Source organism: Equus quagga, chromosome 6, assembly GCF_021613505.1.
Source record: "Equus quagga isolate Etosha38 chromosome 6, UCLA_HA_Equagga_1.0, whole genome shotgun sequence".
NCBI lineage: Eukaryota > Metazoa > Chordata > Mammalia > Perissodactyla > Equidae > Equus > Equus quagga.
Window position 1 is genome coordinate 99,259,664 of NC_060272.1, and position 25,929 is coordinate 99,285,592.

A 25,929-nucleotide genomic window follows, 5' to 3' on the forward strand; every position below is an offset into this window, starting at 1 on the left:
CAAACTGTGTCGGGGACCCTGGGGTTGAGAATAGAGGTTGCGCTGGTGATGGACTCAACGCACCTGTGGAGTTCAGAGAAACTTGTGCTGTAGTTGTGGGAAAGGAAGCCACCTTGCTGGACTTCAGCTTCACCACTTGTCAGAGCCCAACAGCAACAGGGTCTTCCTCAAAACTTCCACAGCTCCTTGCTTGTGTGTCTGCTGAGCTCTTATTAGACTTGAGCTTTATGAAGCCAGCACCATATTTACGGACTCCTTTAGTCCCCAATCTACTTCACAGTGACTGGCACATGATAAGTGTCCCAGAGTTTGTTAAAGTGTCCCAGAGTTTGTTTAGCAGGATTCAAAGGAATTAATAGAATGTGCAGTTGATACTACCCATCTTGCACTGCTTCTAGAAGTGCCAACAAGCTTCATGAGGAGGGAGCTGACTATGGGTCTAAGATTTACTGAGTTCACCATTTTAACTGACAGGTTAAGATTCATTGCTTATCCTGTGCTAATTTTATGAGAATACTGTAAGCCACGATACTCAAGTCTGACTCTCTCTGAATTAAAGCTGTACTCATTGGTCTTTTTTCTTTTTTTGCTGAGGAAAGATTCGCCCTGAGCTAACACCTACTCCCAGTTTTCCTCTTTTTATACGTGAGCCACTGCCACGGCAGGGCCACTGACAGAAGAGTGGCATAGGTCCTCTCCCAGAAATGAACGTGGGCTGCCAAAGCAGAGCACGCAGAACTTAACCAGTAGGCCACTGGGGCTGGCCCTCATTGCTCTTCATTTATTGACACCCCCTAAATTCTGACATGTCTTCCTTTTTCATATCATGTGTAAATGATGAACCACAAAAGAGGAATCTGGTTGGAGAAAAATGAATATCATACTTACATATCCATATTCCAAATCCCAACACCAGCAGTAATTGCAAAATCTCACAAAACATGCCCGGAGAAAGTCCCCGATGAGGATTGTGACATAGGTGGTCAGAACATCAGAAACGGTCAGCCGCACAAATTCCTGTCGAGATAGTATCCGCATTCAAATGTGCATTTCTCTCTGTAGACATCAAATCTGTCATGTTTCTAAATTGCATTAGCTTGGAAATTTTAATTAATAGTAAAGAAACTAGTTATGCATATCTAGTAAATGAAGAATGTTTCATCCCTATTTTATTAGTGTAAAAATAACTATTTCCTCTTCCAAAAGCACTATATCAAAGCCTTCTTAATGAGAAACCTTTTTAAGCATGACGCAAGAACCGAAAACAGGAAAATATTGACCATACAGAAGTTTAAAACTTTTAGGCAAACAGCACTATTTATAAAGTTAAAAGACAAACTTGGAAAAGAATTTGTAGCAGATATGATAGAGGATTAGTTCTGTTTGGTTTTTTGTGAGGAAGATTGTCGCTGAGCTAACATCTGTGTCAATCTTTCTCTATTTTATGTGGGATGTCCTCACAGTGTGGCTCGATAAGTGGTGCTAGGTCTTTGCCCAGGATCTGAATCTGCAAAATCTGAGCCGCCAAAGTATAGTCTGCCAACTTAACCACTACGCCACCCTGAGGATTAGTTTTTTTCAACACATTAAAAACTTTTACGAATCGGTATGACTACCGGTAGGTGATCCAATAACAAAAAATATGGGTAAATGACACAAATAAGAAATTCACAGAAGAAAATATACAATTAAAACATTCAAAAATACTTAAATCCCACATAATAAACATGAAAATTAACACAATGAGTTGTTGCTTCACACAGTGATAAATATTTAAGAATCCGTGTTTCTCTCTATTGCCGAGAGTACGGTGACGTGGGTACGTACTGTCATGAACTGACAAGGAAGTTAAACTAGTGAAACATTTGGGGGGCAATTCGTGAAGATCCATCACATTTTAAATGGTGTGGAATTTGATCAAAGAAATCCATGTCTAGAAATGTATCCTACAGCAATATTAACACAAGTACACAAATCTATATGTATAATTATGACCGTATGGTTTCATCTAGATAAAAATTGGAAATAATTTAAGTATGCTCAGGAGGAGATAAATTAAATAAAACAGGGTGTTCACACAACAGAATATTGTGAGCTGTTAAAAAAAGGTGCTATTGTGGTTATGGATGCACAACTATGTGAACACAGAACTAGAAGCCACTGAATTATACACAGTTGGCCCTTGTATCCGAGGTTTCACATCCACAGATTCAGCCAACTGCAGGCCGAAATTTCACGGATACAGAGGAATTGAATTGAATTGGAAAATGCAAAATGTGTGGAAGTGGAGGGCTGACTGTATTTGCTGTATTACACCATTTTACATAAGGGACTTGAGCGTGGGTGGATTTGGGTATCCACGGAGGGCCCCAGAACAAATCCCCAGCTGATATGGAGGGAGGACTGTACTTTAAATGAGTGAAATGTATGGTATGGGAATCATATCTCAATAAAGTCATTTAAAAAGTGCTAAAATGCCATGCTCTAATGAGAAACAGATTTTCAAAAATTTATGAACAGGATGTATGATATGAACTCATTTGTTAACAAAAAAATCCTACGTGTATATATATGTATATGGATATGCATAATATGGATAGGCATATGCATAGAAAAGGTTTGGAAAATTAGAAACAGGTTACGTCACTAGTGTGGACTTGAATTTATGTACCAAGTGTGTGCACTATGGGTTGGAGAAGAGGTTCACTATTTCCTCATGGGACTCATACGACCATAGGCAATAAATATAAGAACGGACATATGATTATAAATTTTTACCATGATTGTTCACTTCTGCTCTTTCTGTTCCTTCCAGAATATTTGTGCCCTAAGATTGAAGACACTGAATATCTAATAAGATATATTTAGCCAGAAACATTAGTGTTCTTCTGTAATATAGAAAGACTTCTGTTTTTTATATCCAGCTACCCATATGATCTCCCCTCTAAAATAATTAGTGAAAAATAATTTCTTACAGGGCAAAGGGCCATTTGACTAGCAGTCATTGGGTTAATTTCCAGCCTCATAATTCAGAGCAGCGCTTCCTAAACTCAGGTAGTCGTGTACCACCATCGTGATTCTTGCCATGTCCGAGTACTACGTGAAATATTATTTATCTAATATTTCTTGTAACTTTAATATACTTTGCTCTTAAGAGATGACTGCTATGATTTTAAATAGAACACGTAAATCATCTGCTATAAATAGAAGTTAACTGTAACATAAATATAATAAAGGCAAAAATATTATATTCAAAACTTAAAAATATAAATTTAAAAAATTATCTCAGCATTGGTTCTCACCAAAAGTAGTGCCTGTGACAAGGGCTCATAAGCAAGAAATATACTGTGGGAAGTGTTGTCAAAGGACAGAGTGGGGATTGGGAAGAATGAAACAGGAAAGGAGAGAAAGACTTAACCCAAGAGTGTGTTAAAAGCCGGCAGTTCTTCTGGGGACCCTCTCAGTAGCCATATGGAATAAGCCTCAGAATTGTCCACTCGAGAGACAGAAAAAGGACGTACTGATCCACTAGCTCCCATTCCCGTTAGTCAAGGATGGCCCCATGTGACATCAATAACCCACTTGGTGACAAAGAGAAGCGTTGGGATAAAGGTGAGAATATGCGTACAGCTCAGTTGAGATGCTATTAGGTAACAGCTGCATGTAGTTGTTTGCTGCAGCAACAACTAGACTAAAATGGTGGGCCAAGAGTGTGAGGTTTCTGCTTAACCTGAAAGTTTCTGTATAATCGGACTCAAGTCTAGCTCTCCATATTTTTCTTGTATTTGCTCTTCCCTTGTCTTCTCCATTCCAGCCCCACTGGCTTCCTTTCAGACCCTCAAACTCCATACTTTTCCAGGCCACATGGCCTTTGCCTGTGATCTTCACTTTACTCAATCACTCTTACTTCACCTCTTGCCTCAGTTTACTCCAACTAATATACATCTTTACAGCATCATTAACAGAGAAGGCTCTCTTATCCTGCTGAAAAGGGCAAGCTTCCCTAGAAGTTCTCAGATTCCCTGCATTTCATTCCTGTAGTGCTTTGTTGTTATTATAATTATTTATAATGTTGTTTGCATAATTATTTAATCAATGGCTTTGTTCCTCATAGAGACTGTAATTTTCACAAGAACTGTTGTCTCTGTTGTACCTCTACTATGTAGCACAGTGCACAGTGCTGAGCATGGACTCAATAAATATTGAATGAATGAACGAGTGATAGTAAATTCTTGTAGTTATTTCTGGACATAACTTTTCTCTTCCCTACTCTTACTCGCATTTTCATTCCCCCAGCAATTTGAGTTCAGATTCTAACAGCTAGCATCAGAGGTAGGCTAGGAGGGCTATTTTACCTTTCCACTGCCAGGTCAGGAAGACTTCCTCAGGTGAGAGAAAGTTCAGAGTGGTTTTGAAGTCCTCCTCATCCTTCAAAGCATCCTCATCTCAAAGGTTGACATTCTACTTTTTCCTAAGCAGTGTTCTAATTTTCACATAAAATATCAGAAGAGGATTCAAGTGTATTAAAATGTACAAATATTTATTCCATAAAAATTCCATTAAAAATACTTATATCATAGGTGGAGTACACTACTTTACAAGGAAGGGAATCCCAAGAATGGTGGCCCAGCCCATCTCAGGGACATTGTGGAATCTGAGTCCCTTCCGGGCTCGTCAGGACGGGAGCATGGTCTCTACCCGAGTCTCCTGTCGAGCACTGTACTCCATGCCTAACAACTTCACACTCACGACATTTAAAAGTGTTTGGGCAGCTTTGGTCAGTAAACCTAAGAGAATCACTAGCAGGTAAAGAGAAAACAATAGTCAAAAGACATCATAATGAGCCACAGACCACATTCTCCGCAGGAGTCTGGAGAGTACATATTGATGCTAATTATGTTTCTTGGAGATAATTCAGCACTATGGACAAGGACACAAGCTCTAATCAGACTGCAGGTTAAATTTGGCTCCTGTCATTGACTTCCTTTGAGGTTTTGAGAAAATTACTTTACCTTTCTAAGTCATAGTCTCCTTATCTATAAAATGGAGATCATAATATAAGTTATCTCAGAGGGTAATTTAAAAATTCAAGGAGGTAATGCTTGGCAAGCTAGAGGTGTTCAATAAATGTTAGCCATTGTTGTTATCTTCAGCTGTTGGCTGCTTTCTCTCCTTCCCCAAAATGCAGACTTCAGCATATAGCTTCAAATAGCAATCTCCCAAGAATGACTCTGCTGCTTACCTATCAAATACCATTGGAGATGAGACTAAGTGACTACGTCTTGAGATTCTCTGGTGAGATAAAGGAGCCACGAAATTATCTTATATTCAAATTCAAAGAGAGCTTTGAGTCCTGCAGCATCCTTGAGGAAAAAGCAAAGCATCCATGGAGGAGAAGAAAGAACATTTGGAATGCTTCTCATAGAGCAATGAACGAGTTCTTGGGGTGCATTTTCAACACTACTTGCAAAGCAGGTGCCTTCACTATTTCTTTAGGAGTCAGGTGGCTAAAAGAAATGTTTCCAGGTACATGGATAGACATATTGATCTCTTAAAGGCCAGACCTTCCCAGCACTCAGGGTTTTTATGTCCCCTATGTTCTCTTTGTTTCCATGGATTCCACCTCCCTCATCAACATTCTATTTAGAACCACAACCCCTTCCCTCTAGTCACATCCTGCCGACCTTCCCACAAATGCTGACTGTTCCTTTAGAGAAAGGAAGGTGAAGAAGAAGAGGGAAACCCAACTACAAATGGCAGTAGGAAAGACGATGAAGCAGGGACCAGCACTACAGACAAAATTCTTTTAAAAAAAAGACAAGACAAGCAGCATGGTCCAGGGGCTTCCAAGAAGACTTAAATAATTGAATTTCCTTTATTGTACTGTAAGACTATCACAGAAGCTTCTGGATAATCAGAAACATAAGTATTCTCTTAGACTGCATTGGCATTCATAACAAATTAAATTCTCCTTCAAAGAAGTGAGCAGTCCTGATCTTTTTCTTTGCAATAGAACTTTGCAGTTAGTTCTATTAATCCTGTTTAATAGGTATTTGCCCGTTAAAGGGTAAATCTCTTACCCTTCATGCCAGCCTGCATTCTAGGATGTACAGAAGAGAATGTCTCAAACTCTTTGAGTCTGTGAAAACTTTATTCCTAGTTTTCCATTTACCTCAACTTTTGCTGAAGATTTAGGGAGCGCCCTAGATGTGGTAAAACAGACTCGTCTTAAGCACCATGACCATATTTTGCTTCAAGGAGCCTTGAGACACGGAAACCCATGTACTCCTGTGTATTCATTTCCTATTGCTGCAGTAATGAATTACCACAAACTTAAAGGCTTAAAACAACAGAAATTTATTTTTGTATAGTTCTGGAGGTCAGATGTTTAAAATCAATGTGCAGACATCTGGGAGGAATCTGTTTTCTTGCCTGTTTCAGTTTCTAAAGGCCTCCATTCTGTGGTTCATGGTCCCCTTCCTCCATCTTTAAAGCGCATCACTCCAACCTCTGGTTCCCTTGTCACATCTAGTTTTTCTGACTTTGACTCTTTTGACTTCCTTTGTGATTTCATTAGGCCCATTCACACAATCAAGGATAATTTTCCTAAGACCCTTAATTTAATCACATCAGCAAAGTCCATTTTTCCATGTAAGGTCACATAGTCACAGGATCCAGAGATTAGAACATGGACATTGTTGAGGAGCCCTTATCCCGTCTACCACACTGCAGATCATGAGCCCCTCTCTCCTAAGTGCAGGTGGCTTTCATTTCATTTCACTTATTATTTCATCTATAATAGATTCCCATAAACATTTATGAAATATGTATGTCTGCAAGTCAAGTACTTAATAACATGTAAGTAAGAAGGGAGGGGCTTATCAGTACTTGAAAGCTTAAAAAATGAAGTAAAATAAGATCCTTAACTGTACCATACTTTTTGGACTAAGTTTTCAATGATGTGTGTCCAGCATTTACTTTTTTTCACAATTGAAATCACAGTTGGTTTAAGTCCAATGAGCCTCTGACTGAGGCTGAGGACATTTAATGATATCCATATTTGTTTAAATTATATTAATTTTATAAGACCAATGCTAACTTTCAATTTTCCTTTTATCTCACAAAAATGAATACACTGTAAAAACTGATTCAAATAGTTTCACAAAGACCACATTACTTCTGAAACTGAACTGTCTAACAGAAATACTATGGCATATTTAGAAATATCTGTTCATCAATGGTGAGCTAAAGTCCAAAATTAGATTGTGAAATGCACATTGGGAATGTCAATTCTAATGAGATAAAATTAAAGGCTTTCAAAATATAAATTGGATTTGTAGAGAAATAGGAGACCTGAAGTAGATATTTTTGTTGCTTTCATTTGGTTTGCTTTCCTTATTGGACAAGGAGCTGTAAGAAACATGATTTCTCTTCTCTGGTAAAATACCTCTAGTGTTGGACTGGAGCCATTTATACAATCATCATGAAAGCGACTCACCTAAAATTATATTTCCTATAACATTCAAGGGACAATTATATGACAAAAGTTGACATTACTGAAATTAGTATCAGTGTATGTTCCCAAAAGAGTAATATTTTTATGGCAAATAGATAACACTAAATAGAGTTCCATTTAAGTACTCACTTGGGTCTGTATCTAAATCTAGGTGCTTTATTACACAAATAGATAGTAAACATCTCCTCCCCATTTGAAAATATCCTTCTTACGTGCAATTGTAAAAGGGGTGTAGTATTTCCCTCAATGGGTGGAAGTGAGGACTGCATGAGATAACATATATGAAATTCACAGCCAGCAAGTGGTAAGCATTCAGTAAACTGGGGTCGGCCCAGTGGCGCAGTGGTTAAATTCGCACATTCCATTTCCATGGCCCAGGGTTCACAGGTTTGAATCCCGGGTGCTAACATAGTACCGCTTGGCACGCCATGCTGTGGTAGGCATCCCACATATAAAAAAAGTAGAGGAAGATGGGCATGGATGTTAGCTCACAGCAGTCTTCCTCAGTGAAAAGAGGAGGATTGGTAGCAGTTAGCTCAGGGTTAATCTTCCTCAAAAAACTTAAATAAATAAATCTTAGCTATTTTTTATCAATAAGCATAAAAAAAATAGGCCACACTAATGGAAGAAATGTTGACTCTGCTTTTTCTTTTCTTTTTTTTTTGGTGAGGAAGATTGTCCCTGAGCTAACATCTGTGCAAATCTTCCTCTATTTTGTATGTGGGATGCTGCCACAGCATAGTTTGATCAGTGGTGTGTAGGTCTGTGCCCAGGATCCGAGCTCACGAACCCCGGGCCACTGAAGTGGAGCATGCAAACTTAATCACTATGCCACCAGACCAGCCCCAACTCTACTCTTTTTTAATCCATTAATTGTCATGCACTTCTGTTTGTGGCATTACCTGTCCCACCATTGTTTCCCAACAGGGTCCTCGAGGTACATCTGCAGGGTGCACAAAAAAGGGTGGCCCAGTGGTATTTCCAGTGAGCGATGCATTGTAGGCCTTGATCATGTTGGCTTCCCATAAAGTAATATTGGCCTTTACTAGCTTTTCCTCTTCAATCTAGAAAGCAAAGCAGTGGAAACAAAAATGAAGACAGCACAGATTTCAAAGACATTTCTGGCAATCTTGAGACTGGGAATGTAGTAACATGCTGATGGCAAGGACAATCCAGACATTAACACTTACCTTGTTGTTAATCTCATCCATCAAGGCAAGAATAAATACATACAAATTGCCTAAAAGAAGAGCAAAAATACGTCCCAGTAGCCATTTCAGAGCGATGAGGGGATGGTAGTCTTCTAATTCAGCAAATAAGTCAAACAGTGTTGGACAGAACATCCCCAGGAGGGACATGACCATGTTCATCTACAAGGAGGCACAACGGATGAGCTAAGTTAATGGTGTTTCAAAGTTATTATTACTTTCCTCCAGAATTTTGCAAGATTCCATCTAGGTTCCGTGATCTTTTATAAGACTAGAGATTATCTTATGCATTTTTTAAATTTGATCTTAAACAATAAAGACAACATTCAACTCGCATTCTCAAATTGTGCTTGTATATGAGCTTATGTACATGGCAGTAACAGCAGTCTGTTTCCTGGTATAAAGGAGGGTGTAATTTACATCACTCTCTATCCAATGAACACATGCTGTGCTACGTGGTAACTAACTCTGCAACGGTGATCCGCTTCCCAACAAGATTTGTAAAGGAAATGGAAAAACTATCTGCTTGAGGAATGAGGTCCAAACTGGAAAGGCTAATTTGACGATCATCAGCATATGGGCTAGTTTCACCAGTTAGAATGGACGAATTCCCTGAGGTGGGCTCTGGACTAACTACTGAATTCTGGGGAATGCAAACTGTTAGGGGCAGAAAAAGGACTGAGTTTTATCCGAGAAAACAGAGGCCATTCAGAGAAACAAAAGGAGAATACATGGCACAAAGTTATCAAAGCCAAGGCATGAAAGTTCATACATGAAGAAGGGTTTATAGTGCCGAAGGCAAGTGAATGATGAGAGAATGAAAATATGAAAGGAAGGAAATGAGTGGTCCTTATCTCCTGACTGACTGGCACCCTTATGATTATATTATTAGGCTCAATTAAACCAAAGAAAAGAATCCAGTGCATGTACTACTTTTCTGATGGAGAAAAAGCCTCCTTTAAATAAAATCTTCGGGTAGTTCTGGCAACTGTTTTTCCTAAATACCTGGCTCAGATTGTCGCCACTAAACATTTCCTATTTCCTCCTGTGGACTCCATGTTTTGAACGATGAGAACCACTAGACCATATTTAGGAAATAACTGTCAATATGTTTTTTCCATTTTTATTAAGAACATTATATAAGAATGACTAACAGGAGCAAAATCAGCATGACATAATATAAAGTCAGCACGATATAATTTCAGCCTAAAGTAAAAACTTAGCAGATCCTGCGCAATCTTATACAAGGTCAATTTAAATTCCATTTCATCAAATTTGTAAAGTTATTCATGAACTCCCATTATTACCTTTGTCAGCCCCAAAGACTCAGAGGTCTCCTAAAATGAGTATTAAACAGGTTCTTATGAAGAGTGACAAGGAAATTGACTACCCATCCTTTAACATGGTTCATTTATACAAAAATGTGATCAATATGAACCATGGACTGAAGTGGCATGATAGTTTTGCCTATAAATACTATTACAACTATAAGAGAGAATTTGACTACAAACTTAGGGAGTGCTTTGAGGCTCTCCTTTGTTTTAAATAAGTAAAATCTCTCCACCTAATGACTTTCTGCTTTACAGTTTTCCATGAAATGTCTGTGTTGTTATAGTCTCTTGAATGTATGACCTCCCGTCTCCAGGGTTGTTACCACTTCTGAAATATCTAGAATATTTTTGTTTGGAGCCTTCTGTTGTAAGTAGGTTATATTATTTTCTGTCCAAGATTTTTCTAGGAAATTCTATGCTTATGAAGACTTTCTTAATCTTTTTGGTCTACAAGCCTCTACAGAAGTTTCAGCGTGGGATGTCTACACTTCCCACAGCCTAAATCTACACATATTTTGAAAATGTCAGAGTTCAAAATGACACCACATTGCATGCCAGAACATTTTGTGAAAGGGAACAGGCCCTGACAACCACACGTGATCAATGATTTCCTGATTCTAAATATCTACCACTACCTCCTTTCTCTGACCTGCTAATTGGGCAGGTACCCTGAAGACAAACCACCATCACGATATTAAAGAGCTGGCCTTCCTCATTTGAATAGCATTTGGGGGGAGGAAATAAAGCACGGAGAGGAGAAGGCAGAGATGTGCAGTTAGGCTGCTAGTGAAAACAGAGAGAAGCCCTGACTTGCCCAAGTGGGGGAGGCAATTTGAATGTTTCCAGTGAGACAAACCCAGGAACCAAGGACTTTCTCATCACTGCTTCAAAGAATTCAGGCAACAATTGGATCTTTCAATGACAGAAGCAGGATCTATGGAGACAGCAACTATAGGGTCATGGAAAGAATGTTGGGCTTGAAATCAAGGTTTCTAGGTTTTAACTCTTACTTTCTTCCCCATGGTTCTACTACTACACACCCATCACCTGATCTCCTGAGATTTCTTCTCCTCAGCTGTAAAATGTACTGGTTGGAATACATGTGTTCTAAAGTCTCCTTCAACTTTAACTCTCCACAATGTCACACAACGCAAAACAGACAGTAGACAGTTTTGGAAACAAGGCTGGAAAAGAGTGGAAAATGTGTAACAAGCTTGGTTAACTTTCAGGGCAAGATGGAGGGGATAGGTAAAGAGTGGCCTTGTTTAAAGTCCCACCACAGAAGCTTAACCCACAAAATCTCAGATGTCAAGTTCTAAGCGCATAAAAAGCAAGCAGAGACGAACTTCATTTTTTTCCCACCACCCGAGGGTGTCAGGATCTTGCTGCGCAAATTCCTGGGATCGCTTCACAGCCCAAAAGATGAGGTATCCACTCCCACCGAGCGTCAGAAACACGAAGAAGTTAGCAAGAAACCTCAGGAATCTGATCAAGTGGACATTTTCTTCTACTTGGGCCGCCCTTTCTTCTATTATAGCTTCCTGTGCCCAAGCAAAACAGAAAAGAAAGGAATATCTCAGTTACAAAAAGTATCATGGACTCAGGAATTATTTTTGCAAACATCAGTATGTGAGGAATGAAAAAGTAAACAATCTGGGATTCCACAAACCAGCTGAATATTGCCTGCAAGTGAGAGCAAGTGAGAGAAAGAAGGAAGAATTATGACAAACAAACTCTGATTGATCTAATGCTAGGATAGTCTTCCTTCTAAATTCTCTTCCAATACAGTTTAAAAAGAAAGCTACAAAATAATATGTTAGATTCATTGTAAACAGTGAGCTAACTTATTCCTGTAAGTAATTGTGAGCGTGGTTCTATTATTTAAAATGTCTGATTCTGATTACTAATGGTCTCCTGTTTCAAGCCAATGGCACTGCTTTATTACCAAATTTAGAGAAGAAATAGTGCTCTCATGGGTCATCTGATATTTTCCAGTCATAGTCAAAACGCTGCCCAGTTCCTTGTAGGCAGAAATGATAAGTTAATCATTCTTTTCATTGTCAAGCTATGTCGCTAGTTAGAACTTATGGAATGGCTCCAATTTTACTCTTAGAAATACAAGGAAAAGGCTCTTGAAGTTGGAGTCTTTACCTTAAAGTTCATGGTGATAGAATTGAATTTGTTGTCTGCTGTTTCAGGATTGCCAATCAGGTAGTCCCAGCTGGTGAACACCTTCCAGCTGAAGTTGAAAGCGTTGTCGTCACCACCCCCATCGTCACCAATATTTTTGGTCATCCTATAAAAACAGGGAGTTTAACCCAGCAGCCGGAATACAAAAGGAAAGGGGGAGGGTAGGGAGTTTCAAAACCTCATAATTACAGATAAAATGGGGAAGCAATATCTAAAAAGACATATATTTTCAAACAAGTTTGTTCTAATAAGCAGAAAATAAAAGTTTTTTAAAAATATTTTTTAAATGGTTCATTTTCCAGGACTTCAAGATTGAAAGACTACTATTTATTTTTTTTTTTTCTTTTAAAGTTTGGCATCTGAGCTAACAACTGTTGCAAATCTTCTTCTTCTTTTTTTTTTTTTCTGCTTTTTTTTTTTTTCTCCCCAGAGCCCCCAGGACATAGTTGTATATTTTAGTTGTGGGTCCTTCTAGTTGTGGCATGTGGGATGCCACCTCAGCATGGCCTGATGAGTAGTGCCATGTCTGCGCCCAGGATCCGAACCTGCGAAACCCTGGGCCACCGAAGCAGAGTGCACAAACTTAACCACTGGATCATGGGGCCGGCCCCTAACTATTTATGATTTTAACAATTAAGTTATATAAAAATACATATTTGTTGTCTTCCTAAACTGTTTCCTTAATGTCACACAGTTGGTTCTTAACCTTTTGTGGAATAAGGATGTCTTTAAGAATCTGGTGGAAATCATTGGATCCCTCCCCAGGAAAGAAACTATGTATGGACTCTTGAACTGTTCTACACAACTTTAATTGATTTCCAGACCCCCTAAAGCCTAAGGATGGACTAACCCAGGTCAGGAAAGTCCTGTAAAGATTTCAATTCCTTCTAGAATCCCCTCCAAAGAATGATTACACTGAATGCCTGAAATTTCTCCATACTCTACAACTCTTGATCAAAACTCAAGATTTTTATACAATGTTAATACCAAGTGGTTACAAATATTCTCCTCAGTGGGTTTTTTTAAATATATTTTTTTGCTTGGAGAGTTTAAAATGAATTTACTTACAGGTTTAGTTCAGGGGTTAGAGATCTATATTGCACTTACTCCACTTCTTTTATTTTCCCTTATCACTATAAATAGCAAGATTAAAATTTCATATGATACATATTACAAATGGTCCCATAAGGTTTTGGCTTTTAACATTATATAGCAATATGAAACTGAAAAAGAAAGGAGTGTAATGACATAAAGCTGACATCATATGTTGGAAGGAAACTCTGAGGTCATCTAAATTCCCCCACTGTTGGTCCCACTCCTTATAGAGGTGTATATATATTTTAAGTGGGGTAAAGTGTTATAAATAATAACCAAAATAATTATTCCTTACATCAGGCTACCACATTGCCCTTTGCAAATGGCGTTTATGTGTATTATCATATTTGTCCTCCAAAACTTAGCAAGAGGTAGAGGTAGTTAATATTATTGTCTTTTTACAGATGGGGAAGCTAAGGGTTAAAATTATGAAGTGAGGGGCCAGCCAGGTGGTGCAGCGGTTAAGTGCACACGTTCCGCTTCTCGGCGGCCTGGGATTTGCCAGTTCGGATCCTGGGTGCGGACACAGCACCACTTGGCAAGCCATGCTGTGGCAGCCATCCCACATATAAAGTAGAGGAAGGTGGGCATAGATGTTAGCTCAGGGCCAGGCTTTCTCAGCAAAAAGAGGAGGAATGGAGTAGTTAGCTCAGGGCTAATCTTCCTCAAAAAAAAAAAAAAATTATGAAGTGATTTGCTGGACATTATCCAGCAGGCAAACACAGAAGTAGGTCAGGGGCTTAGGTTTTCTGACTTCACTCTGGTGCCTAAGCTAGGGCACCATAAGACATGTTAAACCATTTAAGTGCCTTTTTTTGGGTCAAAAGGTTGAAATCAAACATTTCTGATGATTTAACCTGGGGAGAAAATTATGTGTTTGATTAAGATGCCATCATCCATTTTTGCACTGTCACCGAGCAGAGGGCAGGACCTCAAGTAAAAATGGCCACTTGACAGACAAGTTTTGAATGGCGCTTTATCACTGGCAAGATTCTTTAGCTGCAGACAGCCTCCCAGAGGAGGGAGCTCCAGCTGGAAAAGCAAACTGGGAACGTCCAGCACGTGGGAATCAAAAAGAAAGGAAGTGGAATACTGAGAGAAGCAAGGAAGGATATTGAAGGCAAACTGCTCACAATACATTTTTGCTGAGAGATGGTCCTAAGAGCTGTAGAACGTTCCATGGACAGCTCTGTCCCTTGTCTATAGAGGAAAAAAATTTAGATACTTATGAAAATTCTTCCTTTGTCAAGGAGGCTGTAGTTCTGAACTATTATGTCTATAAGAAGCAAGCTCAACATATCATTTCCTTTGCTGGGAGGTTGTGGGAAGCAATTGTTGCTTTTCTGCCTTGGTCTCAGGTTTTCCACTGAACTTCTTGCCCTCGACCACAAGTTTACATATCCATTTATGCATTGGGGTCGTTTGGTCATTTTATGGGTACCTGCAGAGGTTTTTAATAAATCAAACAAATGCCTCCATAAATTCTAAACGAACAGGGGTCACTATAAGGTAGCCTCTGCTAAATGAAAGGAAGGGGAGGTAGAAAGCAACTCTCTAGAAGCTTGTAGAATAAGACCACTACACAAGGAAAAGAAAGTTATAGAAAGGACTATACTAAACAGCATGTGTTACATTCTTGAGAAAGAAGAAACTGCAGCAAATATTTGACTGTAAAGAATAACAGAAAAATATAAATTCATAATATATTGGCCACAACCCTTGGTTGTTCCTTAGTTTATAGTCTGTTTCATCAACTGAGCACCACGAGGGCAGGGACTCTATTCTGTTTACCATTAGCCTCAGAGGCTAGATAGCCCTCCAGATTGCCCATAGTAAATGCTCAATAAATAGTTATTAAATGAATGAATAAATACACAAATTGTGAGTCTGGAAGTAAATTTAGCACTTGAAAGAGTTTCACCAAGTAAATACATATAGCATGAAAAGCTGTCATATGGTACAATACATATCGTATGCTCGTCATGCTGTTGATGTTCAGTTCTGTCCTTGTCATCATGATAGGTTTCAACAATATCATCTCGTTTCATAAATGGTTGCCATTCATCCTGACCACTACTATCCCAAGTCCATGCTTACAAGAGAAGAAGTTTTCATGTCGCAATTCATAATCTTAGATGTAGTTCATTAAGCAATAATATGAAACGGAACATGGTGACTTCAAGTTTCTCATACCTCACCACTTTTCTGCTTAAAGCAGAAAATCCTGACACTTTGAAACAAGGTCAATGATAGTGAGAGGAAGAGTAGACAATCATACGCTTTGTGGGAGCTGCTAGGACTTCCCACCCTGTTGGCCAGCCCCAGTTACCCTTCCACGGCCTGCCGGAGGGTCTGAAATCCATCATTAGAGACTTCAACATTGTTACCCTCCAGTGAAAATATCTCTGAGAAGTAACATATAAGACTGGAGCCTATGAGGGGTTCTGATTGCTTTTCTCTGAGACAGCTAGCTAAGAGAGATTCCTACAACAAAGAAAAGTTGAATTGGGAGCAGGAAGGAGAAACAATTTTGAGGCTAAGATCCTGTGCAAGGATGTCAAGAGACATAAAAGACTTTTAGATATGGAATCAGGAAAGTAATAGCTGGGTGGGCAATAAAAGAAGTGAAAAGAAAGTGGACAAAGACACTAGAAATCAAGGTAAAAAGGAGAAAATAAATTTTCATTTATTTAGAAATATTGTGTGAGGTTGGCCATGATTTTAACATGTAAGACAAAGACATAGTTTTGATGAGTTTGTTTGTTCTTTTTACAAGATTTTTGATCACAAGAGTCATATTAAGGCTATGTAATTCTAAAGGAATTTGGCAACAGACAAGGAACAATTTTCATATAGAATTTAAAAAGCCACCCAGTTTAAAAGAGAGGCAGGCCCTTGTCCTCATCATGATAGATGTATCATCATCAGAGATTAGGGGAAAAGTGATGAAATTAGAGGATAATGTTCCAAGCTCATGTCTGCAATTTACTGGATATTTGAGCTTAGTCAAATCACCAAACTCTGCTGAGCCTTAATTTCTCCATCTACACAATACAGATAAGTAATGCCTGTTCAACCAGTATAGATGATTGATGGAAGGAACAAATTAGCCTGTGTAAGGAGAAGCACAATACACAAAGAGCTCACAAGGTAATCTGGGTAGAAAGTGCCTTTTGAACTAGAAAAATCCAGGTTCAAATAGGTCCTACAGTCAAATGACTCTGGACAGGTCATTTAGTATGTCTAACATTTCTTTCATTATTTGTAAGGTAGTGAAACAAATACCTACTTTGTAATGTTTAAGGATTAAAGATAATGTAATTTAAATGGATGCGTGTTAGATCCAAATATTATTATTATTTCAAATATAAATTATGATTATTGTCATAGATAGAGAAATGTGGAGGAATATATTCCAATTTTGCTAAATTTAAAAATATTTATATGCATGTATTGAGGTTGGTCAATGGTATATATAGGTTTATAATATATATATGATAGTCTATATGGACAAAAGTTTTAACGTCATTTGAGGCTTATCCATGACACATTATTTAGGTATTCAGTGATATTCTTGTTAGCCTATTCTATGAGTATTATTATGGCCAGACTCATAAACAGAAAAAGAAGTATATCTAATCCCAAAGAACTCTGCAGCAGGGCAAAGTCTTAGAAAAACCTATTGGGATGAAATAAACAGCAAGAAGTTTCTCATAAGTCATGCCTGCCCTAAATGATTCAGCTGTTCCCAGTAGTTTGCTGCTGTGAAATATGCCAGAAGTTTTAGCTTAGAGAACTGCTTTTAATAGGAACAATTGGGTCTTGAAACCAAACTACCTTTACTTTGGGATACAAAACTTCAAACTGATGAGGACAACATACGAAGGAGCTGATGGTCTCCATGTTATATAACTTTACATTAAACTGTATTAATTTGCTTTTAATACTTATATAACTATTTAAATGAAGATCTCTAAGCTTCTGATGTGGTTAATAATGTATACTGCCCTGGAGAGAAGGAAGAGAAAGGAAGGAAGGAAAGAAAGAAGGAAGGGAAGAAGAGCCAGTCTAAAACTAGGGCTGACCAACCATCTTGGTTTGCCAGGGACTGAGTGGGTTTCCAGAACACAGGACTGTCAGTGCCAAAACCAGGAGAGTAATGGGTCTACAAAGTTAGTCATCCCATATCAAAATCTCAAAGTACTTTCTTGGGTTTCTATCTCATTTTATCTTCCAATTTCCCTACAAGGTAATTAAAAATGAATATTTGCCCCCATTTTGTGGATGAGGATGCTGAGACAATCAGTATGGGCAAGATGGCACAGTCCATCAGTAGCCTGTTTGATTTTAAAACTCTGCTTCCCTTCTACCTGATTTGAGTATTATATCCCATTAAGCCACTCATGTTTATTCCAAGAATATATTTGACTAGGGCAGGGAAGGGGAAGAGACGATAAATGATTTTCTACAATCATTTATATCTCATCAATTCTTTTTCTACTAAGGCTTGCCCCCAAGTCTAGAAGTAGGGTGGGAGTCATGTATCTTTGGAATTGTCTTGCTATACAAGCCAAGGAGCTTAAACCCACTTGCCAATCAGGTAACAAGGAACGAAAGGTCCATGCCAGAGGGAGGGAGGGACCAAAGTCAAGCTGGTTTGGTTGGCATAACATGGATGACTTTGAAAGGGAAAATGTGGAGTTGATGCCCTGTAGCTATCCTAATCGGCATCTGTGAGCTAATTTGAAACAGCTGCCTCTGGAGCTATACTATCCAATATGGTTGCCACCAGCAGCTTGTAGTTACTGAGCACTTGAAATGTGACTAGTGTAAAATATGCACAAGATTTTAAAGACTTAGTAACCAAAAACTACAGAAAAATCTCAATAATAACTTTTGATTGTATGTTGAAACAATACTTTTGATACATAGAGTTAAATAAAATATATTATTAAAATTAATTTTACCCATGTATTTGTTTAATACTGCTACTAGAAAATTTTAAATTATATATGTGGCTTGTCTTGTATTTCTTTGCACAGTGCTGCTCTAGATACTTTAAATTCATCTGCCATAAAATTGTCATAATAAATATGCAAATCTGTTAATGTACAACTGCATAGCCATAGCCATATGTGACTGCCTTGCTGTTAGGGCTATCATGTGACCTCAACTCCAACCATGTTGGCTTTATCCCTCTTGGACCCTCAGCCAGAAAGCCTTCCCGGCAGTGAGGCACAAGGCCAATTAAACTTGTTCGTAGTCAAATAAAAGGGTGAGGGCATTAATTGAGATGTTTCAATGCTTCTCCTAAACTAGTTCAGAAAATTAGCTAAAGGATGGATTATTCATAGCCCCGAATGACTGTGCTAGGTTCTTGCAGTGCCATCAAGTGGGGTATTGCAAATCTATTTCAAGTAGGGGGAAGAAATGAGCTGTAGCTCCATCAGTTCCCCAATGAGATTCTTCTCCATGCTTTCATCAATTCTTTTCCAGGACGAACCATGATTATACAGTTGATCATGATGGTCTCGCTGGCAGCCATTCGGTTTTGCTGTCTTATACAGCTGAAATTTCTTGGATGAGTGACTATTCTGGTTTTGTTTTTTGTTTTTAAATGAACAGAGAACAACCAATTCTGCCTATTGAGCTCATTCTGCAAGTGGCGAACCCTCAGCACAAAAAGAGGGGTCAGCAGCTGTTTCCCTGTCTTGTGTGCCAAATTCCTGCACACCTTGAAGTACAAAAGGGCACGTTTTAAAATATGCTTAGACACAGCATAGGCATGTTCAACCCATTTCTTTGGGGATGTCATAGTCTAACATTAGTGTCAATATTAAAAGTACATTTTCTCTCTCACAGACTCTGCATCCTCCAGACATAAAACAGAAAGAATTTATATCCAACTCTCAATTTCCTCATTTGATTCCAGAAATCATCACTTGCTTCCCAAGAGACAAATGAAACTTACGCTTTCAGGACAACCAGAAAGCTGTATCCAATGCACATAATCCCCACCAGAAAATAGGAGAGCGGCAGCCTGAAATTCATCCACCCGATCGTTCGTTTATTGTCGTAATAGCCATAAAAGAGGATGGAATACTGAGCCAAGCCCTAAAATCCAACAACAAAGCCACTTAGCAGATGCTGTGAAGAGCAACCTAGAAAAATAACCAACTCTTCAAAAGAATAACAAAATGACATTGATTTTCAAACTTGGGAGATGGCTCTGACATGAGCCCTATTGTGTTGCTTCATAGAGTGAATGTATCAGCTGCCACATTCGGTTTACTCGAAATTCAGGGACTTCTAAAAAGACCAAATTTATAACCAAATATAGGCTTGCTCAGCTGTGGAGCCATTTCATTGTGAAATGCCAATTGCTTTAAACATCAAAACACAACTAATGGTGTCTTTAGATTTACAATTTTAAGAGCTTGCTTAACATTAGGGGGAGGGTCTGAGATGCGCTTCCTCAAAGTGCTATGGCAGGTTTTGGCTTCCAGTCACCTGAGCCACAGTGAGATTGGTTCTCCTTAAACCACCGCGGCCTTGTCTCAGCTCACACTTTGCAAAGACGAGGAGCAGGTGAGATGACCCTGGAACCAATCTGCACAACCTCCTATTCATTAAGACTATTATAGCATTCTCCCATAATAAGCTCTTTCATAAAAATTATCTGCCAGCTTTGGAACCAGCATTTCCCAAAGCCACCTGAGGAAGCCCTCTTTACACACAGAACATTGGCACATTCTGATGCAGCCTCCCTTGCAATATTCTCCATCTTTCTCTGCTTCTCAAATTCATTGTGTTTTTTGCTCTTGGCGTTGAGGCATTACTTCCTATTGCTATATATCCACTTTCCCAGCTTCTCTCTGACTTCATCTCTCTGTCAATAACTTAAAACCACTAAGTTTCGTGAAGTAAGAAGATAACTTGCCAACATGGGGGCTTCCTCTTGAGATCACGTGAGTCACACTTGAATCTTAGAAAATCCAACTGGGGGCCGGCCCTGTGGCCAAGTGGTTAAGTTCGTGCGCTCTGCTTCTGTGGCCCAGGGTTTTGCCAGTTTGCATGCTGGGCACGGACCTAGCACCGCTCATCAAGCCGTGCTGAGATGGTGTCCCACATAGCACAACTAGAATATACAACTACGTGCTGGGGGCTTTGGCAAGAAGAAGAAAAAAAAAACAGATTGGCAACAGATGTAAACTCAGGGCCAATCTTTTAAAAAAAAGACAAAAAACTAAGGCTTCCTTCAAAAAAAAAAGAATATCCAACTGGCTGCCTTTAACATCATTGATACCAAGCCAAGGACTTTGAAGCCCACCACTGAAGAAGTAGGGAAGGAAGGATGGAGGAGGAGGAGGAGGAAATGCCCAGGATGCTAATTTCCAGAGGAAGAGTTCAGAGGAGTAATTTAGAAAATTGCCTTAAATAAAGATCATACCTAGCTCAAATTAGGGGGCACTGGAGATCTGGAAAAACTATTGCTTTCAAAATTGGCAGCCAATTTATGGTTTAATACTCTAAGAATTAGCAGGAAAAAATTCCGCAGAAAATCTCAGAAGAGCTCCTGGGCTTACATAGGGTCAGGATAGGATGAGAGGCATGTAGGTAAAAACCAAAGTGCTTCCCGTCACCACACCTGCCTTTTTTCAACCCGAGAAAAGATAAGTCTCAACTCAAAAGAAAACTTAAAGCTAAATAACTAGTAGAAATCTTAAAAAAGGGAAGCAAGTGGACTATCTCATGTCCAAGATAGGAAGCTAAATACACATGGATTGGCCAACTGCCCAAGACACAGAAATCATCCGAGGAGAATCATCGTTAGCAAGATTGCCCAGCACCCAGTTCCATGACATCATCTTGTTTCACATTCGTCTATTTAAGGTCTCTGCTTTCTCTCAGCTATTTTAATCCATCTCCTTTTACCCTGTCCTGAACCTTCAGGCTGGTCCTCCTGTCCCAGGGCAGCAATAACAGAATCTGGTGAGTATAGGTACTTGGCCTCTTCTCTGGTTTAAAGAAATCCTGAACTGTTTCTTTTTTCCCGTGAATACAACACATAGCATTTTCCAAATTCCTCTATTTTTCCCTTCAAGCGACCCTTACCTCATTTCCTTGCCACTATCGTGACACTTGGTGATAACAGTTGCAGTAATAATATCAATCAGTAAATTTTGTTGACCACTTAGCATTTGCTGAATACCTTACTCCATCTCACAGAATCCTCAACCAGAACCCTATGAAGTTGCTACTGTTAGGGGCAGTCGTTTTCCTCTGCTCGATGTTTCCTTCCAGTGTAACCCTCGCAGCCTCTCTCCACTGCCTCACGCCAGCTCCATGGTGGGGAAACTAATCTGACAGTAGAGCATGAATGAAGAAATGGAGATGATGTGGGTGACCTTTCTCCCTCCTCCGGAGAGGGCGCACGCTGTGCTCTGTCCCCGCAGGGGAAGTCCTGTCCTGGTCCAGGGTTGCTGGGTAGAAAGATCTGTCTGTGAAGCCCACTTGCCCAGAAAGAGATGCCATATTCTTTAATATCAACTTTAACAGTAGTAAAAGTGACACATTGACCTCCATCTGTCTAACCCTTTGTCTTATTTCTAGTGAGCTCACAACCTGGCTGGACAAGGTAGGGGGTGTTACTTACCATGACTGCCCCACCCAACAAAGACTCATAGCTACTAATCCTATACCTATTTTACAGGTGAAGAAACTGAGCTTTCGAGAGGTTAGCTAATTTGTCCACATTTACATAGCTAGTAAGTGACAGAATCTGAACTTGAACTAGGTCTGTCTAGTTCAAATTCACATACTTAACCCCTGTGCTATATGCTTCTCTCATGTGTTCTTTGCCTACCAGGCCTTGTGTCATGCTAGTTCCATACCTTTCCAGTAAAACAAAGAAACGAGAAAGCCCATCAACCCAGCAGACTCTTTTGACCTATATTCCTGGATTGGTCCATGGCGGTGCCAGGACCTCTTGGAAAGGACCTGGACATCCCTTTTGAAAAGATTTCAAAGCGCCTCATCTCCACATACATAAACATTACAACCTGACATTTTTTTCTAATTCATAATGACACTATTGGGATTAAGACATCTTCAAAATAACATGAAAGGAGAACGTAGACACATAACAAGCATCTGGTGAGCTTGTTAGGCACAGTAGCTACTGGAGCAGCTAGCTCGTCTGGTGTATGTACCATTCAATACATGTTCAATGGCTGGCACTTCATAAATATTAGATCATAACCAAAAGGGGTAAAGGTCCTTTTTTTGGAAATCCTGACTATTTCACAAAGCTTTCTTCAGTTTGCCTATTACTACATATGCAGTCAAGCAAACAAATGAAAGAGGTACTATTGAAGAGCACAAGTTTAAAAAGCTTTATCCAATCCATCTTAGCACACTGAAGGGCAGCTTTAAACACTAGTTGAAAGGCTTAAAAGAGGAACACTCCTCCCCTTCCACCCAGTGGGCCCATCACACCCCACACATCTTTCTCCTTCCCTTGAAACTTCTCGGCAGACATCTGGAAGTGACTAAAAAGCAATGACTCCTAGCCCAGCCATGGTTCTATTAGCTTTCCTCATCAGCATGTAAGGCTTTCCCTTACGGAGCTCTCTCCCATCCCAAAATCTGTGACAGAGAAACCACAGTCAGAGCCAAGTCTCAAACGAGCACAGAAAATTCCCTTTCCACTCTGGGTTCCACGCTTGCGCATCATCCATTAAGACTCTAATTTCTGTTCGACTGCTGCAGCTGGTCTGGTCCATAGTCACTGACACATTTCCACAAGAAAGAGAATGTTTTGATGCTGTGGTTGCTAGGAATCAACTCATGCATTTATTTATCTAACTAACGTTTATTGAGGACTTGCTGCTTGCCAAATACTATACATAAATGGAGTAGGAGGCCCCCTAAAAAAGTTCTGCATGCAAAATAGCCCCTCCATAACTGTTTGCCACTTGAAATTATATTAGAACTCCATCCCTTGTGTTTCCCATGAATATAAATACTCACTATGAAAGACAACATTCTATCCCCAGGATGATAAATGAGTTTCATTGTCCTTAGCAACTCTTTTTAGTTTATAGTAACTATAAGACCATTATTTTGAAAAAAAAATCTTTAAGTCAAAACTGGTGGGAAAATAAGACATAATTTCTGAAGGTATGTGAAAGAGAAGTGGTACCACATTAGTCGGGGTATATTTCTACTGTTCTCTAAGCTGTTATCAGTCATTTATACCTTAGTGTTAAAGAAAGTTTCAAGTGTGGATGAAAAGTAGGGAATGACATCACTTCATATCTGATAGAGTGGGACACAGGAGAGAAGCAAGACATGAGAAGGCTAACAATACCCAAAACAAACCTCGCCTAACTTCACAAGAATAGCAGCCAGCCTGGCACTTGTGGGATATATGCTGAGATCCAGCCTATGGCCGCCCTCCTTCTCTCCAGCCAGACTCGCCAAGCTTCCGCCTAATGCTTTGCTCACTCTGAGTTTCCTTTTCTTTTGCTACAACCTAGATCTAGAGTTTTAGAACTGATGCCATATGGCTCTGAGTGAGCAAGTATGTAGATTACAAAGAAGAAGGTAAGCTAAGCCTTAGCAAACCTTCTAATTTTCTGTAGAGGGAATAAACTTCTACCTGTCTATAGGACCAGAGGCAGTGAACTTTGACCCTCCAAAAGCTATGAAGGAGAAAATTCCTTTCGGTGCCCATCCATGAATCAGTGCCCTTCTCCCTCTGCCCCCTTCCTAGCCAGCTGGTATCCCATTCCCCTTTATAGCTTGTGGATACCATGCTCTCAGTGTCAGAGCTCCCTCTGCCTGTTTTCTTGTCCCTCCGAGTAATGGGCATTTTTCATGAGCTAACTACCCTAAGTAGCCATTTAAGAAAGAAATATTTATTAAACATCTATCATGTGCCAGGCATTGTGCTAACCCTTTTCACACACAATCTCATTTTTTTTTTTATACCAGCCTGCTGGATAGGTATTAATACTACTATTTTACACACAATAAGAGGCTTAGAATAATTGTCTAATATTCTTCTAAGAGCACATGGCAGGATTCAAACCCAGGTCTGTCTAAATCCCATGACTGACTTCTTGTCATTAGGCCACACTGCCTTTTTAATTGTGCTGGCTTCTGTAAAGAAGACCACCATTTGCCTTTGGTGCCATAGTCCACGTCCACAAGGGTGGGAATTCTAGATCCTCTGCCCAATGCCTGTTACACATCTGACTCCACTTGGGTGACCCACAGTACAAAAACCTTAAAATTTTTTTGAACTCAGTCCATTAAAAAATTTCCCCCTGGAGAGTGACATCAGCATCATGGCGGAGTGAGTTCTCCTGGCTATCTCTCCCCTCCACAACACCACAAAAAGGACATTCATACTCCAACAGAGGACATCCACACAGCACAAAAGATGTCTGAGAGACCCACACAGCCATACTTCAGAGGGTGGAGAGGCCAGAGCCCCCCTTGAAGGAGGTGGAAGGGATAAGAGAAAACTTAGCTTCTTCCCCAAAAGTCTGTCATCTGGGACTGCACATGGCCTCCAAGAGGGAAGGAATGGGAAAGAGGATGCCCATTCGTGGGAACATAAAAGATTTCTGAGGTCCCTCACAGCCTAGGGGGAAGCCCTCTACTGGGATGAAATCTATTGCAGGGGGTGACCTCATCAAGCCAACACCCCAGGAGAGCAAATAGTGAGATCAGAGCAAGTAAGCCTTTGAGAGTATGCAGAAGAAAGTGCCCATCCCCCCACATACCCAGCACCAACTCTAGTACCAGGGATCCCAGCGGGACACAAAGGGCTCAGAATATGTGGTTCTTGACCTGACCCAGTGGTGATAGGTGATAACTGCAATCAAATAATACCAGGATGTGAAAGAACAAAGCCAATTCCTCTAGCAGTATCAAAAATTATATTAAATCTCTAGATCAGAAAGAAAAATAACAAATACTCAGAAATCAGTCCTGAAGACACAGAAATATGTAATCTAAATGACAGAGATTCCAAAATAGCTATCATCAAAAACTCAGTGTGTTAAAAGAGAATGTAGAGAAACAATTCAACAAGTTCAAGAGCTGCTTCACAAAAGAGACTGAAACTATAAAGAAGAATCAATCATAAATATTGGAGATGAAAGACACAATTGATGAGATAAAACAAAAGATGGATTCTCTGAACACTCAAGCAGACATCATAGAGGAGCAAACCAGCATAATCGAGGGTAGACATATTGAAATGCTCCAGATAGAGGAGGAGAGAGAACTAAGACTAAAAAGACAGGAAGAAAGTCTCCAAGAAATATCTGACTCAGTTGGGAAATGCAACTTAGGAATTATAGGTATTCAAGAGGGAGAAGAGAGGAAAATGGAGCAGAAAACTTGTTCAAAGAAATAATAGCAGAGAAATTCCCAAACCTGGGGAAGGATATAGAAATCCATGTGAAATACTTTAGCATTATCTATTTAAAAAGGAGTTTTTGAATAAATAAAAATACAAAAACATGTGGAAAAAATGTTGAAACTACTTGGAAAAAATGAATTGAGTTCAGAA

General features: G+C 39.5%; 1 protein-coding gene across 1 annotated transcript in view; it reads right to left on the reverse strand.

Annotated features, from left to right (window-relative positions):
• Positions 1-25,929, reverse strand: part of TMC1 (transmembrane channel like 1) — a 195,400-nt gene that overhangs the window by 33,436 nt on the left and 136,035 nt on the right. The window contains exons 9-14 of the mRNA XM_046663890.1: positions 19,312-19,454; positions 12,207-12,351; positions 11,402-11,596; positions 8,707-8,886; positions 8,419-8,580; positions 889-1,017 (exon numbers count right to left, since the gene is read on the reverse strand). Coding sequence (XP_046519846.1) covers positions 889-1,017; positions 8,419-8,580; positions 8,707-8,886; positions 11,402-11,596; positions 12,207-12,351; positions 19,312-19,454 — 954 coding nt within the window. The remainder of the gene's footprint in view (positions 1-888; positions 1,018-8,418; positions 8,581-8,706; positions 8,887-11,401; positions 11,597-12,206; positions 12,352-19,311; positions 19,455-25,929) is intronic.